General features: G+C 34.5%; 1 protein-coding gene across 2 annotated transcripts in view; it reads right to left on the bottom strand.

Moving 5' to 3' along the window:
* LOC145272500 (retinal-binding protein-like) overlaps positions 1-20,434 on the bottom strand; it is a 573,911-nt gene that overhangs the window by 151,464 nt on the left and 402,013 nt on the right. For both annotated transcript variants that reach the window (XM_080127042.1, XM_080127038.1), the window contains one exon: positions 13,910-13,985. In XM_080127042.1, coding sequence (XP_079983168.1) covers positions 13,910-13,985 — 76 coding nt within the window. The remainder of the gene's footprint in view (positions 1-13,909; positions 13,986-20,434) is intronic.

The raw sequence follows: 20,434 nt of genomic DNA, 5'->3' as shown, positions 1-20,434 counted from the left end.
TTACTATATTTTATGGGGGATTGGGAGGGTGCTCAGTGTTGGTGAAAAGGTGTATATTTGATTTTGAAGAGCACCAAGAGATCATCAGTAATAAATAGTGATTTATTTTTTCACATTCATCTGATGAATACAAGGTGAGAAATGGTTACACCATATTGCTTATTATGTGCCTACGATTTTTAAAAATTATGAAGGGAAAAACATTACTTGCTTACCAAAATTTGTAGATAATAAATGAAAGGATAAAATGTAAGTACCGATAAATGTATGGTAGCTTATACATAAAGTAAAGTGAGATTTCCCCTATTTCATTGATCTATATAGTTTCATAAACAAAAACTAAATAAAAATGTTTATGCAAGATTGTGCATGCATCGTTTTGTATTCTAAACAATATTATTTTTTCCAATTAACTTTTATACTTTTTATATTTAATCCGACCAACAGTTTCTCTCATTATTAAATAAGTTACATAAACAAGTTTTATTATCAAATATTAATAAAAGCTACATAAACAAGTTCTGTTGACTATGTAGTGCATCTATTGTTTCAGGTTATGAACAAAGTATATTTTTATTTGCAATAGATTTCTTACTTTTTAGAATTAATCCAACCAACACATTACTCATATCAATGACGTAGTCAGGAGATGTAACCTATCACTACAAAGTCCTCTTCCTGATGCACAATCATTACTGCGCTTTATTTTTAAGGCAAATTTTAATTAATACTATATTAAATGATATATTAAATATACTATATTAAATATATTAACTATATTAAATTTAGTAATCGGTGCTCAACTGTATCACCAGTTCAACTATAAGCAAATGAACTTAAAAAAAGCAAAACCAAAACAACCCAGAAAGCTGGATTGAAAACAAAAGGCTGAAATGCTTTGCTATGCTTAGATGGGCAGGCATATTTTCTTAATTCTGAAAGGCAGCTAGTATGAATGAAAAATTTATCAGAATTACTGCATAAATTAAATATTTACATATCAACTACACTAACGCTTTATGCATGAAATTGTCAGTTTCATTCTACAAATCGTCAATAATTTTCCCGTTTTCTCACTGACACAGTAGACGTATGTTTCAATATATTAAATGATAGTTGAATCGAAAACAAGTGTATGCAAATTGTACAAAGTAACATTGTCTCACTGTTAAAGATAAATATACTAATACTAATTTTATTCGCTCTCTGTGTGATTATTTTTTTTATTCTCTTTGCTGTTGATAGAAGGAAGAGAAAGAGCTTTTTACATTCAACAACTATGGCATTCTTTCTTTTTTATTTTCAGTTAAAATGAATTTTCGCATCAATCACAAACAAGTTGCTTTTAATTCAAACAGGTTTTACTAAAAAAAAAAACTGTAAAAACTATCATGAATGTGAAACACTAAAGCAGGAGATTCTTATATCTTCCCTGGTCAACGCCAAGATATAATCACCCCTCTATTGAGTTTACTTTGAAATAAATCAAAAATGTTTTATCGTTTATACTCAGCAATAAAGTATATACTAGCAGTGGCTGAGCAGTGTCGGCGGAATTTACTTTCATTTTTGCGCCTCCTCCATACATGACGTCATATATGATGTCATAACATATGCTCTGACGTCATTGTGAACAATCAATCCGATACAGTCAGTTGACTCGCGGTCATAGAAATTTAGGTCGCCCCTGGCTGAAATACAAAGATAAATTGAAAGATACCTTCTCAGCAATTGGCATATCTCACCGAGACTTGGAAAATTGCACATTAGTTTTGTGGTAATAATACCAAATGTTCTTACTTACAAACCTATATTCTCCTGGAAAGATCAAAATTGAATTATCCAATCAAAGAAATAAACACATAAAACGTCTTTCAATAGCTGCCATTTTAGAAAATTGGTATTTTCTTTTGTTAAGTTTAATTTTAAGTTTATAAGGAACTTTATATAAAAGTTGACGCTTGTACCACAGTCCTAATCTATTAAACTGTCTTGTGTCAGTAAATAAGTATTTAACAGCTGTTGCTACTCATCATAGAAACACAAACTTACCAATTTTCTTTGCTGCAAAAATCGATACAGAACCTAATCATTCATATTCAATCTATGGGAAATGTTATGCTGAAATGCTCCATTTTCGCAATATCTTAACAAGTTATATTATTGCATTATAACATGTTAACACTGCAAAAGCACGCAAAGGCACATATTTATTAGGATACTGAAATATCCATTTATATTGAGCATCCAAACAATTTCTAAAAGTAAAAATTATTTTTAAATAATAGTAGCAGAAGCAACATCTATAAAAGGCACTTTGTGCGCGAGTTCATTCCCTATGGGCTCCAAAACTGCTGGGCCAATTTTTTTTTTTCTTTTTTGAAATTTCATACAAATGTACCCATGTGCCTAAGTTATGAAGACATGTTTGCCACAAAGCTAAAAATTAAAACCTGAACCAATAACTATTACATTATGTATGCATATTCGTAATGCTGTCATTTGACCTTCACCTGGCAAATTCCATTTCTTTCAATCTTGCATCGATGGCTTAAACCCAAATATAAAGTCTTGCATGGGTTTGTATACCCTATATATAAAGTTTCATATCTGTAGGCCAAAAACTGACAGGAGTTTGGTAGGCAAACTTTAAACAAATATATATACATGCATACATAAATATATAGAGAAAAAGGTTTATGTTTACTATAACCTTTTTATGCAGATATTACGCAAGTATAAATCATGTAGAATATCTTCATGAACATAATTACATGTAATAGTTAACTAAAGATCATCCTATAAGAAAACCGGAAAAAAGAACTAATAGGGAATTAAAATGAATGTTTAAAACAATATGCAAATGAATGTTTAAAACAATATGCAAATGAATGTTTAAAACAATATGCAAATGAATGTTTAAAACAATATGCAAATGAATGTTTAAAACAATATGCAAATTAGCTAGATCTTTTGCAGATGAATGCAATTCCACGCCCCACATAACAAAGTTGTATTTTTTTTAATAAATAGAAAAGAGATTTTAATATGAATATCAATAGACAAAACCCCCAAATTTATAGGAGTATAGATGTTAGCTATCCGTTTTGTCATACAAAAAGTTTGTGTAAAAAAAAAAAAAAAATGGCAGACTGATTCATTTAAAGTATTTAAGGGAATTCAGAAAGCAAATAAGTCAAACAAGCCCTTACCTTCAATCTGTTTCCAGAAAAGATTTTCTTTTGGTTTTCTTTTCGCTTAAAATTTTCCCGTTTATTTTCTTTTTCTATACTTTTATAACTTCATCGATTCAGGTGTTATTTTACACACCGCTCAGCGTTTCCTGGTTGTAATATGTGCTTAAATATGATATTTTAATCTCTGCTTATTTCGTATTTATTATTATAGAGCCAATTCTCTATTAATCATTATATTACATTCAATATATAGGAGTGATTTCCAAAGTTTTAAAAAGGAATACGACTTTGGTGCTATCAGCTATAATCAAAACTAAGCCAAAACATTTCGCTATCAGATAAATACTGAATTCGATTCTTTACAGTAAAATTGAATTATCTAGATTGAAGTGTTATATATATTTATAAACATACACGCACACACAAGATTCAACCAGGCAAGGAACCCTGGTCGGTCTACGGTTTTATTCATATTATTACTATGAACACTAGTCATTTTTGACGAGGGTGTATGTTCGTTTAAAATAATACCCTTACATACGGTAATTACTTTGAACAATGCATGCAAACGAATTATAACTATTCATTAAATCATTAAATTAAAATTTCATATAAAAAACATTACTTTTTTTAATGATTATCAAGGCCACTTGGAGATTCACAGGTTAGACAGTCATAACTATAATATGTTTAAATATTTTTATCGTTGAATTCCAACACATAACCAGAAAACCCGATGTCCGATTACATTCTTCAAATATTTCAGTACTAACATGTCGCCTCGCGTTGCCAGGTCATAAAATGTACTTAAATGATATTTTAACTTATGCACATTTCACACTTGTCAGAGACCCAATTCTCTATTGATTATTATATTGCACCCAATATATAGTAGTGATTTCAAAAGCAAAAAAAAAACAAAAACTTAGGTGCCATCAGCTAGAATCAAAACCAAAACATTTAGCTCTCTAGCATTACCATTACTATGACCTGATGACAGATGGATATTAAAACTTAAAAATTAAGGCCGTTTAACGTATAAAGTTAAACTATTGCCAAGTTCCAATTGCTCAATTTTGACCTCAACTATTTTTACTGGCCAAAAACAAAATCGAATTTGTTCCTAAGTCAGAATCCCATATAAATCAAGTTTCAAGTCTCTAGACCAAAAACAGTAGTTTAGTAGAGACCATTTAGTGTGCACACACACACACACGAGGTCACATTTATATATATACTAGCAAGATCTGTGTACCGACATTGCTCAGTGGAAGTAGAGCACAAAATCAGAACTTATTTGGTAAATGCCCCTCCCCTGAAAACAAATCAAACTTTGGTTGTCAGCCCTTAAAAATAGTAGCCACTGGTGGCTGTAGCCAAAATGAAATCATCTGGCTTCCACTGTTGAGCACTTTCTGGCAGTGGCAGCTAGCAGAATCACTGGCTGTCATTGTCAGTATCAGCCTCCATTGGACTGTTCTGAACTGAAATCATCTGCCTTCAACTGTTAGCCATTGTTGGACAATGACATCCACTGACTGTCACTGGATGGTCACTGACAGCTAGTGATGTTTTGAGGCGGTTACTTGCATTTACTGGTGGACACTGGCTGGCTTTTATGCACATCATTGTTGGCCACAACCAGTATTTGCCTCCATTGGATTGTTCCAAAATGAAATTGTCTTCAATGGTGAACCTTGGTGGTAACTATCAACTCAGAGTACTGGTAGGGAAAAGCGGGCACTGGCAGGCTAAAGTGGGTGTTTTATTCAAAGCTTGAGCAAAGCAAGAGGCACCTTATTCTAATTTCTCTGCAATTCTGTTTGCTGCATCAACGACAACTGTTTCAATGTGTTTTTACAGAATAGGTTTAAATCACGTAGTGTGCAAACAAAAGATTTTTCGAGATTAATCGTTTATCTGTATTTTGTAAAATAATGGATAAAAATGGAAAAAATCTTAGGTGAAAGTATAGAAAAATGTTAAATCGCACAGTGTGTTAATAGATGTTTTGTATCTGTGTGTTATTGAATTGAAAAAGTTGAATTAAAAGTCTGCAATAGTAGAATATTTTGTTAGGTTAAAAAATTTTAATGCGACATTGAAAAGTTTTAAAGGATGACCAACGAATGTTTCACATTTCCATATGAGGATATCTTTTCCTCTTAAAATATGAAGAAATTGCAATTTTTTTTTTACACAAAACAAATATATAATGAAAATATTGATATAATTATGAAATACTTGAAATATTATATAATAAAATGAAATATAAAATATAATACAAAAATAAATAATATATAAATTAAAATAATATATAAGATAATGTAAAAATATTACTTTAATATTAGAAAATGAAAATATCCTTTTAAGCGTTTCTAGAGACTTAAAATATAACTGAAAAAAAGCGTTCTGTTATCGTTGGTTCCAGAAGGTTCCAAAAAACTAAGTATTCTATATTATTGATTCTGGAACATTCTCCAGTGATTACTTTATTAGAAGACTATGCGTTTCTAAAAAAACAGTTATTGATTCATACTCTAAATGAAAGGGACGCAAACTTGAGTGACCTTATTGCTAAAATCATTTAACTCCGGCCATTAACAAGAACTGAAAGAAACCTTGGTTGTAATAAGCACACAGAATGTTAAGTCAAATAAAACCACTCTTCAAACAAATAACAAGGGATAACATCATGGTAAATATAGATTTTCCTGAATTTTGATATTGACCAAAGTGAATGTTATTTAAGTATTTTTTACTTACGGTAATTTCTAGAACAAAAAAACTTTTTTTATCTCCCTTAGATCATTTTGTTTACTGTAAAATAGTTTTCGTTACTTTTACTTTTGTTCACGATAAATTTATTTTCTTTTTAACTCCATTCTGTTTTTTCACTCTTATTTAATATATGTTGCAGTGAATACCTCTAAACACATAAAAACGAAACACATTGAACTTGATGAAATAGCCCATTTTTCAATCAAACCGATTGATTGTATGCTCTAGTTGGGCACCCATCGCAATGCACTGGGTGGAAGCTTTACACATGTTCTCACAGTAACTTAGTTCACAATACATTGTAGTCTTCATTGCACTGTAGAGAACTTACCGTTAATTTTATAAAATTATTTTTTTAAATTTAATGGCCTGAAGTTTAACCTGTAAAAGTCAAGTTTAATACTTCAATTATACCTTAAATAGAACATTCACCTCAAACACGCCCCTGTCATATAAAAGAACCTAGTGTTGATTTTATGTCGAGCCTTTTGACTTGTAATAAAAGTGCTCAAATTCACTTGTAATATTAGGTTGTGTAAGGTGTTAACTTGTCAAAATCGTATGTTCCTTTTTTCATTTGATTATTTTGATTATTGATACATATCGAAGACATTCAGACACAAAACCTATCTAAAAACACTGCCAGGCATGTTTTCAAGCTAATCAAAAACCTTGATTCCAGTAAAGCAACTGGCCCTGACAGCATTCCTATCATAGTGCTCAAAAAGCTTCAACCAGAACTAGCTCCCATACTTACCAAGCTGTTTAAGCGTTGTCTTAAAGAGAATTGCTTCCCAACACCCTGGAAAATCTCATCAGTATGCCCTGTATTTAAAAACTCAAGTGATTGGTCATCTCCCTCTCAATACAGACCAATAAGCCTCCTGTGCATCATGAGCAAGTAGCTGAAATCTGTTAAATAGAGAAGTAATCAACCACCTCAGAAAAAAATAACCTCTCCAGTGACATGCAATATGGTTTCTGTTCTGCTAGATCTACAGCAGATGTGTCAACTGTTATATCTCATAGGATTAGCGAATCTCGACGGAGGCTTCCTTTCTAGGGAAATTGCTCAACATATCAAAGGGCTTTAATAGGGTATGGCATAAAGGTCTACTCAACAAAATCTCCAGTTACAGTATAGCTGGAAATGTCTTTTCAGTTATTAAATTATTTCTCTGATAGGTTTATAAAGGTAGTGATTCATGGGCAGAAATCAGGAGCTCACAATATTAATGCTGGAGTCCCTCAGGGGTACAACCTGGGCCCAACTCTCTTCTTAAACTACATCAATGATCTTCTAAATCACATCCCAAGATCATTCATAGGCATTTATGCTAACAATACTACCATTTATGGCAACACTTCAAAGGCTGTAAATGACCAAATTCTATTTTCTCTCTCCTTTGATCTTGAACATGTGGTGCAATGGGGAAAGAGGTGGCTGGTTACTTTTAATGCATCTAAAATCAAGCTTCTATCTTGACATCATCAATGCTCTGATCTCCGCCTGGCATCAATCGAAATGAATTGCTCTCATCTTGGGGAGGTTCCATGTTTTGGCAAGCTTCTGGGTCTGACCTTTACTCGAAAAATGGAAGTTCATTCTACTGCTTCAGTAGACATCTTATTGCTTATGCAATTCTCTACCTGTATAAGAGCCAAGTACGTTCAAGGATGGAGTACTGTTGCCACATCTGGGCAGGAGCTGCTAGAAAGGCCTTATTCAGCCTTGACAGAATTCAAAATAGACTTCATAGCATAGTGGGGGATGCCCTTTTCTCTTTCCTGCAACTTCTTTCCTACAGAAGAGATATTGCAAGTGCTCATCTGAGCTCCAATCTATGGTCCTCCCTGGCCTGACTTTCATGTAAAGTACTCGTCTATCTGAAACCACTATTAATAATTTCCCCACTCTTTATCTTTGCCTAAACCTAAACATAGATTCCATGAATATAGCTTCTAAGAACTGCACATCTGTGGATCTATTCCATTTTCCTGCTTATCAACTGACTACAATATGGTCGTCTTCAAGTCTAACGTGAACAAGTTCTTGATGAGTCATCTCCTTAAGTCATTCAATTTATCAAATTTCAACTAATGATTACAATATTTTCTCATTGACTTCTGTACACATTAACTCTCATCCTCGAATTGCCTCTGGGCTTTGATAAGTGGCCACTCCTTTGTAATAAAATGGTCCAGCCGTTTTCGAGTTCATAAGGAACGAACTCTGACACATACAGGCAAAGTTCATTTTATATTATAGTAGAGATACTGTTTATCACTTCTTCCTTTTTTCATTCTTTCCGTCTGTTTATTAACAGTTGAATGCAATAAAAAAACAAAAATGTTGAAATAGTTCAAAAAGGGGAAGAGATATAGTAAGCAGAAATATATATTAATTGTATCATTTTAATTGGAATTCATTATGCGATGAGTATTATTTATATAAATTTATTTATTGCGATGAGTATTATTTATATAAATTTATTTATTGCGATGAGTATTATTTATATAAATTTATTTATTGCGATGAGTATTATTTATATAAATTTATTTATTGCGATGATTATTTATATAAATTTATTTATTGCGATGATTATTTATATAAATTTATTTATTGCGATGATTATTATTTATATAAATTTATTTATTGCGATGAGTATTATTTATATAAATTTATTTATTGCGATGATTATTATTTATATAAATTTATTTATTGCGATGAGTATTATTTATTTATTTATTTATTGGGACTATTATTCTCATCTTTATTAGTTGTCGTTTCACAATGTTTTGGCCAACTATTTCTCTGGCCTTCGTCAGGTGGTAATTGCGATGGATAGGAACTTCAAATCTCCTAACTGCATTCTCAGCAATCACTGCCATCCGTAGTTGTCATCTCACCACGTGTTGGCAAAGTAAACCTCTGGCCAGCTTTGGGTAGGATTGAAACCGCTATCTTCAGACAATACTCATCTGGAACCGTAGAGATTCAACGTCTATCAATTGCACCACGGGCCCCGAAGGGCAACGTCGTGAAACAACTAATAAAGATGAGAATAATAGTCCGTAATAAATCAATAATACTCATCTCAATAATCAAGTCCAATTGAAATAATATATACAATTAAATTCCAATTAAAATAATATATACAATTAAATTCCAATTAAAATAATATATACAATTAAATTCCAATTAAAATAATATATACAATTAAATTCCAATTAAAATAATATATACAATTAAATTCCAATTAAAATAATATATACAATTAAATTCCAATTAAAATAATATATATACCATTTGGTATGGACTCGACCATGGAAGATCAGATAAATAATTGTGGGGGGGAAAAAAGCCTGGCTATAATTATAAATTATTTTTTTCGCAATCAAAGTGTAGGAAGTGACAATTCCTATCAGTCAGGAAATTTGAACCCTGTCACAAAGCCACCTTTGACTCCATTTATTGAGCCATTATCTCTAAGCCACTAACTGCTATGAAAATTAAGGAAATTTAACCTATATATGTGAAATTCAGGCGCATACAGTAAACGGTCAAAAGGGTTTAAATGAGCGAAGGTATGCAAGTGATTTTTAAATGAAAAGCTTACTATTTAGATTTTTCTAAAACTACCGCCATCTCAGTGGAAAACTCGATGGAAAATTATTATTTATAGTGAAAATATACAGTTTATTCAATAGTTTTCATACTAACATTTATTTTAAATTATGCAGGTGTGATGTATTTTTATATGAAATACAAAAATACTGGAAGCATTAATGATACAATGAATTGGAGTATTTTGAATGCAAATTTGTTTACTAAGATTAGAGCTTGATGAGTGGAACCTTTTAACGATATGATCCAGATTATGCAGTAAAAAAAAAAAAAAAAAAAAAAAAAAAAAAATGTCAAATTGCTTCACTTGCTTATTCAATCTTCTGACATGAATCCAATTAAAGATTTATGGCAAAAGCTATACATTTGGATTCATCAAAAAAAAAAATCCCAGAAACAATTATTTGAAGGTTATTTGCAATAAAGACAAAACTTTCAAGATTTTGCTGAAGGCTTTATAAAAGGTAATAAATTTTCTCCAAAGGGTGATTGCAAAACAGGACAAATGAATTAATGAGTATTAATAATTTTTATGTCTAATTTTATACTGGATTTTAGTATTTTCTTCTTTATCTCAAAACGCAATCACTTGAATAAATTAGAAGTAATGGTTTGGTTATTCTGGTCGACGGCATATCAACCCCTTTTTGGATCATTTGATGCTGAATCAAATAATTTTGGAAAATAAATTTCATGCTTCAAATTCTTTATATTTTCAAATATTTAGTGTTTAATTTAGTAGTTTTGTAGAGATAATATTGTTGCTTTTCAAGACACGAGTTTTGCAAAAGGAAAAAACAAACTATAACATCAACGTTTGGTACATTTAAACCAAGAAGCCAATATAGTCAGCCTGATTGTGTAGCACCAAATATATTAGAAGTAAAATAATTTATATATAGTAGAGTCATAGTGACACCACATGACCCCACCAACAGACCACTGACTCTAGACGTGTGCTGTGACTTTGTTCTCCATCTTTCATCATTCTTGTTCTGGCCAGGTCATCCTTTTCACACTGCCGATCGTCGATGGAGACGCACGGGTCCATAAGTTGAAAAACAAAATGCAACACAAGAAAAACACAGATGCTGACGCTTCTCATATGTGTCAGTTGGAATCTGGGTGTGTGTGTCTACATGCTACATTCTGTCGAGGCTTGGTTTGTCTGTTGGTGTCAGTTCATCTTGATTTCCTAAAGCTTTTCCGACCTGGCCCAAGCCATGATCTGTCTACAGCTATAGCCAAGGTCCAACTGTTTAAGCGTCCAACTAAATTCTCAATTCTCCTTGTAAAAATGATGACTCATACTGTTTATCGTAAGCTGCCCTTTGTCGTCTGTACCTCATTTCTATTGTTAAAAACTCATTGGTTGTTGCATCCCATAGCACTTCTTAGCGTCATAAAATTAATATCTCTATTGTTCATTCCTTTTACTACCATCATTCATCACACCTGAATTTAAATCTACCCTTACCTGTATGTTAAGAATAAATTTCTGTCTATTGCCTATTTCATTTGTTTTCCTATTTCGTTCCTTAATGGCCACAGGTCAACCATAGTGTCACAATAAAAGGCTATTACGATGCAAGAAATGGAAACATTTAACATTTTGCAAGTATCCAAATAAAGAGTTTGAAGCAAAAAATGTTTTTATTTCATATTCATTATTCCTTCACCCCACATCACAAAATAATTTTTTGTTGCATTTTTATTTTTATTTTACTATTTATCAAAATCCACTGAAAGATAAGTTAATAAAATGGAATGATTCTTAGCTGAAAGATGAATATTATAAGACTGAAAATGATTAATGAAATAAAAGTTATAGGGACGATTTATGACAAGAATGTTGACATTCGATTTGAAGAAAACCATGTTGTAATTTGCAAGGAAGGAATCCAATCATAATCTATTTCATAGATGAGAAGTTCTTGAGAAAAAGCTTTGTTTACAGACATTACCTTGAAGTTAGGCAACACATGGAAAAAAGGAAAGTTTTTTTTTCATGGTGATTGTTATATTGTAACATCTGCTTAATTCTTTTGCTTGCAATTAAAATGAACTTTTACAGTTGAATTTTAGATTTGAAATTTTTGTCGTTATATTCTAACTAGCAAGTTGCCCGGCACTTCCCTATTATAAAATACACTTAAATATTATATTATAATTAATGCAGATTTTGTATTATTATAGAGCCAATTCTTAATCGATTATTATATTGTACCTAATATACAGAAGCAATTTTAAAAGTTTAATAATAAAAAAAAGGGTATAGTGAATATACACCAAGCCATGGTCAACGTTTTTTTTTGTTTTTTTTAAATTTTAACCGCTTAGCAACAATTTTATCGGCTAAAAACCAAATAGAAAATGTGCTACAGGTCCAAATACCCTATATATCAAATTTCAACTCTGTAAACCAAATATTCAGAAAGGAATTTGTGGTAGAGACTTTTCATACACAACCACAGGCAAGGTCATACTCACATATAATACACATACATACACGCACACACATATATATCTGTATGCTAGAATGTTTCCATCTTAAATTCTATGCAATAGCACAGAATTTAGAATTATACAAAAAATTCAGCATAATTGTGAAATGAAACCAATCATCTAATGAGAAACCATAAAAAATAACTAATGCTCGTTTTTTTTAAAAGAATATGCAAATTAGTTAACCTTCATGTAATCACTCGCATATCTATGAATATAATTAAGCAGCTACTTTTAAGAATTTTTTTAATAGAAAAAGTAGGTTTTAATATCAATGTCAGAGGGAGGAAAAAAAAAAAAAAAAAAAAAAAAAAATCAACTTTATAGGTACAGTGCCACCAAAAAGAAAGCCCGGACTTGTAACTTTTTTAAAAACCGCAAATTTAAGCTAATTTTTTAAATTGATGTAAACACGAGGATACCTCAATCAAAAGTCAAATATGAACAGGTAAAATTATCTATATAAGTGAAAGCGTCGGTCTGCCTGGCTGTGTGTGTGTGTACACATTTCCCTACACAATAACTGTCAATTTTCAGTCTAAAGACTCGAAATTTGATATACAGGGTATTAGAAATTTGGAAAAATCTTTGTAATCTGTTTTCGGACAGAAATTTGGCTGTTAAGGGGTCAAAGTTCAACGATTTGACCTTTGAGAACTACCAAACTCCTCCGACAATTTTGGGTACAAACAATTGAAATTTTAGATATAGGTTCCTTGGACATTGATTTAACTTAACTTGATTTGAGCCCAAAACAATAAATGTTAAGGGGTCATAATAGGGGTCAAAGTTAAAAAAAAATTTGACCTTTGCGGTCTACCAAATTACTCAGACAATTTCCGGTCTAAACATTTGAAATTTTACATAAAGAGTATTCAGAGATAGGGCAAGCTTTTTTATCGGTTTGGGTCGAAAATTTGAGCTACCAATATATAAATGTATGTATGTTTGCATGTCTGCATAAAACTTTCGACAGAGGCGATGGATTTTCACAAGATCAGTACTGTTTTTAAGCTCGATCATTCAGACGACAAATACCGAAAAATTGGCTAAAAACAATTTCTTCACCCTCAACTGGGCATTTTTCTACAGGGAGGGGGTCGGTTTTTTCACTGATATTTTCGAAAGTCATCCTCTCTTTTCGATTGTCTAGCCTTAATTTAAACCTACATCACTTCCGGTTTGGCGATGGTCATAAGAGCAAAAACGTCACGTTTTTTTCCCCTGTTCTTTTCCTCCTTCACGGTACAGGTTTGAACCTGCCTTCCTACTACCACTTTTTTTTTTTTTGCTCAACACACACCTCTAAACACCCGGGCAACGCCGGGCACCCATGCTATAGTGGAATAAAAGCAAATCAAATAAGGTGTAGCTTGTTTAAACATTCAATTTAGCTTAAATTTGCGGTTTTGGAAAAAATGACAAGTACGGACTTTCTTTTTGGTGGCACTATATATAAATTTCTCAATTTGAAAAATGGATTTATGTTTTTCATTCAAACTTCAAACTCTTCAACTATGTTTTCCATTACAACAAAATGTTAGAAAAAAGAAATACAATGGTTTTAAAAATAGTAAAAAATGCACATTAAACCAAAAATAAAATCGATTAAATAATAAATTGTTTCTTATCTGGAATTTTGCTTCAAACAAGTGTAGAAAATAAAATTAGAAGTAAATTAAAACTTCTTAATTTATAGTTTCCTTTAATGTCTACAAACTTTGATAAGCATCACGAAATGAGAAATATTGAATTCCTTAAAACAAGTATGAGAAAATATAAAAATAGCTGAACTCACCTGGTTTCCATAAATGTTTTGTGCCAACATTTTCCATGTCAAATATGACAGTTTGTCCAACAACTTCTTTTTCTAACTGAAAAAGAAAAGAAAAATTCTTTATAGAAATTTACTACAAATGATTTTCTAAGGGGAATACATTTAGAATATTCCACCAATCCTCACTTGCAAAGGCATCTCGTTATGCAATTGAGGCTATGCTTAGAACACCTGTGTCAGAAGCGTTTTCTTGTATGCCAGTGAGATTTGTCTTGTAACTTGAGGACATAACCAGACTAACTTGCAGCGATCATACAATGATACAATAAGTATGCTCATCGAAGCTTGCTGATAGAACCACTCTTAGTGAGTTAAGATCAAGGCTTGACCTTAATTCAGTACGCTGGAATAGGCAGAGATGGTTTGGCCACATCCAATGTATGGCAATCGAAGTGGCCAAGAAGAATCATTAACTTTGATGTTCCTGGAGCCTGTCCAAGAAGTTGACCTAGAAAAAGGTAGAGTGGTAATATCAAGTAGAACTTGAAACATTCAGCTTTTGCAATGGATTGAATCAAGGAGAGAAGCTATTTAACAAAGTTGAGGACCCAAATATGCAACCCTCAAACTGTGATAAACGAGTAGTAGTATTTTGATGAAGAATGTCTTTAAATATGACAATAGTTTTATACAAGTTCCTAATACAAACTCCAAAACTGCTTAAAACTTCAGATTCCCAAAACTATATCATTTATTTTTATGAAGCGAGGAAAATTCATACAAGAGATAAATTTTAGTATATAAAGGGTTTGTATAAATTTTCAATGTGGCTTTTCAAAGCCTTCAAGACAAAATTCAAGTTTTCACAACAAAATTTTATATATAAACAATGAACTTAAAAAAAAAAAATTTTAATTGACAAGAAAAGTCATTTTCATTTACATACAAAAAATATGCCTGTCGACAATCACTTACACTCCTTGACCCACTTATATTTGGCCAACCAAGCGAAATTAAATGTTATTTTCCTCATTCTGTTCATTTTACTTTTAAATTTCTGGTATAGTGAATACAAGAGTTACGTCTCTTTATCACGAAATTACCTCATGTTATCATATGGAAAACATCAGATAGTTTCGTGATAAAGGGACACAATTCTTGTATCCATAATACAATGCAATTTCAGAACAATGTATTTCGATTTTATCTTCGATATTTAAATATTTTTTATTAATTTTTACTGAATATAAAGAAAATGATATTAAGGTCTTTCCAAGACATTTTTCATATTCAAGGATTTAAGGTAATCGAAATAAGGCCTTTTCAAAGTAAAAGAAAAAAAAAATTTCAAGGATTGTTCAAGCCTGTGCGAACCTTGATATAAAGCAAGACCAGTCTGATTTTTTTTGTGCATTATAACCTAGCGCATACAAACTTAATATTTAATTCTGTTTCACCATAGGAGATCTGGCTATGTTTCCACAGAAAAAAAATTTAGAATCTATTGTATTGAATATATACTTTATCCTGATCAATACATTTCTGCATTGGATATGCCATAAAATGATAGAGCATATCAGCAACATTTTTTATTTGTGGAAAACACAATCTCACCTCTGGTTGTAGAACTATGTAAGTGACTCCACTGGTTTGGTCATATCACACAATGGTGATTGGATAAACAGAATATGCATTGTGGAAGTTGGTTTCATACAAGACCTGGGTTGCAACTAACAAGGAGGACTTGAAAACTTGGCAACTTCATGGGTGTGTGGGGGGGGCATCAATCAAGCTAAATGTTGAACAAACGTCCAAGCAGCTGCAAAAAGGCAACCTGCACGCGTCATGGAAACTTGTCTACAACTGCATAGTTAGTCAGTCGATATTCAGGGGGCGGGGGAGAAGATCCTCTTCCCTGAGGAAATATTTCCTAACACCACCACTCTTGTACAAGTGGAACAAATTTAGTAACAATACTTATTAAAAGAGATCTATGGTTTGTTTTATATGACAAGGGTGATTAAATTGTTTTTCTTTTATTTAGGAGCACAAATGAATCATAATACTTTACTTTCACCTTTAAATGTTAGTTCAAGTCGGAAAATATTCTCTTCCAAAGTTTAAACATTTCAAAATTGCTTCCAAAGTTTTGATTAGTAACGATAGTACGTAAAGCTCACCTTTTTGTAACTTATTAAAAACAGACTGAATATACTGAGAAGAAATTTATATCACATCAAGTGATATAGAATCTAGCTGCCATGATAAAATAGGACTTTTCTTGTAATCAGGGACAAGATGATTTATAACAATCAGTTCATTAAAAAAAAAAAAATAAATAAATATTGTAATGTACGTAGGTACACAGGGGACGATAACAGGGGGAACACCGGCAAACGGGCGGTGCAGAAAGAGACAGCATGTAGATACTTGCGGTGGGCTCTTGGCTGAATAAAGTCTTAAAACAAACTCGGCATTTGCGTTCTCAGTGAGAAACACCACATGGCGACGAGGATGAGATCATTTTTCATAAAGGGGAAAGTTATTTAAACTTTTTCTCCGAAAACATCGCGTTTAATAGAAATTAAATAGCGACATATTTCTACCTGCACACACGCATTTTAAAAACATAACATCTTATGGTAAAATCGACGAATTCTCGCCGAGTGGAGGTGATTGGGACACATACTCAGAAAGATTGGAGTATTATTTCGAGGCTAACGGAATACAAGATCCAGGAAAGAAAAAGACCGTCCTTCTTTCTGTTTGTGGTGGTGAAACATTTTCTCTGCTGAAGGATCTCGTTACGCCACACAGCTTAAGAGACAAAAGTTATGAGGAACTCTCGCTCTTGTTAAAAGAGCACTGCAACCCAACACCGTCCGTAATTGTTGAATGATTCAACTTTTACATGTGCCGCCAACAACCAGGTCAGTCCATTTCGGATTTTATTGCTCATTTAAAAAAAAATTACAAAGTTTTGTGAGTTTGGAAATACGATAGAAGAGATGTTGAGAGATTTGCTCGTCGTTGGATTGATGGATGACCGAATCCGTCGGCGACTGCTTTCCGAGAGGAAACTAACATTTCCTTATGCCCGACAGATAGCTCTTGCCATGGAAAGTGCAGACAGAAATGTTAGTGACATGGCAGCCTGTTCAACGTCCAATTTTACAATACAGACGAAAGTCAACCAGGTTGAACGGCCTACTCCACTACGGAGACAAAAACAAAGACCATGTTTCCGATGTAATGGAAAACATTACCCCAACTCCTGTCGTTTCAAAGAGGCAACGTGTAATTTTTGTCACAAAACCGGTCAAATTTCGCCAGCCTGTTTGACCCGGAAGTACAATGACAGAGCTGGAAATCGTAAAACCCACAAGGTCACTAGTGAAGAACCAGTAGACGAAGATACAGGCAGTGACTGCGCCTCGGTGCATAGGCTGTTTAACCTACCAGCAAATAGCAAAACTGAGCCCCTGATGGTGTTGGTGGGCATAAATGGCCGCAATGTTGAGATGGAGATCGACACCGGAGCTGCTGTTTCATTGATCAGCCGCAATGCATTTGAAAAACTATGGTGTGAACCTGATAAGCCGGTACTTTAAGTTTATGTCACAGAAACTAGCAACCTAAACGGGAAAAAGTATCACGCCGTGTGGTACGTGTCAAGTGTTGGTAGACTATGATGGCCGACAGTTTCGTCTGCCATTAGTGATTGGTTCTTGCCCTGCACTTCTTGGTAGAAACTGGTTACGAGTAGTGCAACTCAGCTGGAAACGCATCCATCAGCTGAAAGCAGTAAATGCTACACCTGCAATTGAAGACATTATTGCAAAATATCCCGATGTTTTCACGGATGAATTGGGCGCACTGAAGGGTTTCACAGCAAAACTTAGTGTTGACCCGAGAACAAAGCCCATATTCTGCAAGGCTCGACACGTGCCCTTTGCATTGTGTGAAAAGGTTGACAAGGAGCTGGATCGACTAGAGTCTCTGGGTATTATCGAACCAGTACAAGACTCAGAATGGGCTGCCCCTATAGTAGCAGTTGTCAAAACTGACCAAACAATACGGTTGTGTGGAGATTATAAAACTACAATAAACAAATGTTCAAATAGGATTGATGATTTGTATGCAAAATTGGTGCAGGGAAAGAAATTCACCAAGCTTGACTTGAGATCAGCGTTCCTGCAGGTTCCCTTAGAGGAAAACTCAAAGCAGCACCTTACAATCAATACACCACAGGGTCTCTACAGGTTCAACCGCCTCAGTTTTGGAGTAAAATCAGTTCCTGGTATCTATCAATGCTGTATGGACAATTTGTTGGCAAATGAACCACATGTCGTATGCTATCAGGACGACATACTAATTACAGGATCATCAGACGCAGAACACTTGAGCACCCTTGACCGAGTGTTAGGGAAACTCTCAGAATCTGGTCTCCGCGTTCATCTGGACAAGTGCAAGTTCATGGCACCCTCCGTAACCTACTTAGGTCATTGGATTGACTCCGAAGGCCTTCACCCTACAACAGAAAAGATCCGTACCATCCGGGATGCACCAGCCCCATGCAATGTGACCGAACTTAAGGCTTTCTTGGGCTTATTCCAGTTCTATGCTAGGTACGTCCCCAACGTCGCAGATAAGTTGGGTCCCCTCTATTATCTACTGCGGAAAGGTGTCTCTTGGACGTGGGGCACCCCCCAATTAACAGATTTTCAGCAAGCCAAAGATGCATTGCAGACCACAAATGTCCTGGTTCACTATGACCCGAAGAAGGAACTGGTATTGACCTGTGACGCCAGTCAATATGGTGTCGGAGCTGTTCTGTCACATCTTTGCCGACGGTTCAGAGAAACCTGTTGCTTTTGCTTCGAGAACAATGTCACCGGCTGAGAAAAATTATAGTCAGTTGGACAAGGAGGGACTGAGTATTATCTTTGGGGTTAAAAAGTTTCATCACTACTTATTTGGACGTGCATTCCGTATCATTACGGATCATAAGCCACTTATCAGCCTCTTTAGCCCAACAAAGCCAACATTGGACACCCTGCCACCAAGAATAATACCTTGGTCACCGTTGATGAGTGTTTACGATTACACGGTAGAATATAGGCCTGGTTCACACATCGTCACTGCCGACACAATGAGTCGTCTCCCCCTGCAGGAAGCGTTAGATGTCCCAACACCAGGCTGCATTATACATCTCATGGATCACCTGGACAATTCCACCATTGACTCGACTGACATTTGTGCTCATACACGCAAAGACCCCATCCTCTCTAAGGTTGTTCAAGCCACACAACATGGAGGGTGCAATCTCCCACATAATGCTCCGTATTTACCATTTCACGCTCGTAAAAACAAACTAAGTGTTGAAAGGGGGTGCCTGCTGTGGGGTTCACGAGTGGTAATTCCTCACCATCTCAGGCAGAGAGTGTTGGACGAGCTTCACCAATGCCACCCTGGCATAGTCAAGATGAAGGCCCTCGCCCGGACCTATGTATGGTGGCCTGGGATAGATGCTGACATCGAAAAAAAGGTAAACAACTGTTACCCTTGTCAGTGCTCCAGAAGCCTACCTGCTAAGGCACCACTATACCCCTGGGAATGGCCAGCTGAACCTTGGCAGCGGGTTCACGTTAATTATGCCGATTACAATGGCCAATACCTGCTTGTCATTAAGGATGCACACTCAAAATGGGTTGATGTCTATACCACAAGTGCAGCTACTTCAGCCACTACAATTGAAAGGTTGAGGCGCTGTTTTGCTACTCATGGTCTCCCGCACATTGTTGTCAATGATAATGGCCCATGCTTCACCAGTTCAGAATTTGCAGAGTTCATGAAACGGAATGGTATCAGACACAAATTTGTCAGTCCACATCATCAGGAAACAAATGGTCTAGCCGAACGCTCAGTTGGGCTGGTTAAAAACGGTATTAAAAAAATGTCGGGAGGAACTCTGGAAACAAAGATATCCCGTTTTCTGCTGACATACCGGACAACGCCTCACACAACAACGGGATCTACCCCGGCAGAGTTGTTGATGAAGTGAAAATTGCGCACCAATCTGGATCGTATGAAGCCCGCCACCTCAAGTGTTGTATATAACAACCAAGAATGTCAAAAGTTTCACCATGACAAATCTGCCCAGATGCGTTCATTTGATGAAGACCAAGCAGTATTTGCACAGAACTTTGGTTCCGGATCCATGTGTTTGGCTGGTCACATTCTGGAAAGAGTATCTCCTTTATCCTTTCTAATCAGATTGCAGGATGGCCGGTTGGTTTGTCGTCATCAGGATCACATCAGGTCTCGCCGTTGTATCACCGAGCCAGCACCTCAATCCCCAAGTGAAAACAATCCAGAACGCATTTTCACGGAACTAAACATGCCTCCAGATATGGCAACAGAAAATAACACACATCCACAGACTCCATTGACACATGAGAATTCGCCCGATTATGATAGAGAAGTGAGTGAGCATACCCCACTAGCCCTGCCACGACGATCGGGCCGTACAATAAGACCAACAAA

Source organism: Euprymna scolopes, chromosome 1 (genome assembly GCF_053919585.1).
Source record: "Euprymna scolopes isolate OS-2025 chromosome 1, ASM5391958v1, whole genome shotgun sequence".
Taxonomy (NCBI): domain Eukaryota; kingdom Metazoa; phylum Mollusca; class Cephalopoda; order Sepiida; family Sepiolidae; genus Euprymna; species Euprymna scolopes.
The sequence above is the reverse complement of the archived record's forward strand: the minus strand, read 5'-3'. Positions and strand labels throughout refer to the sequence as shown.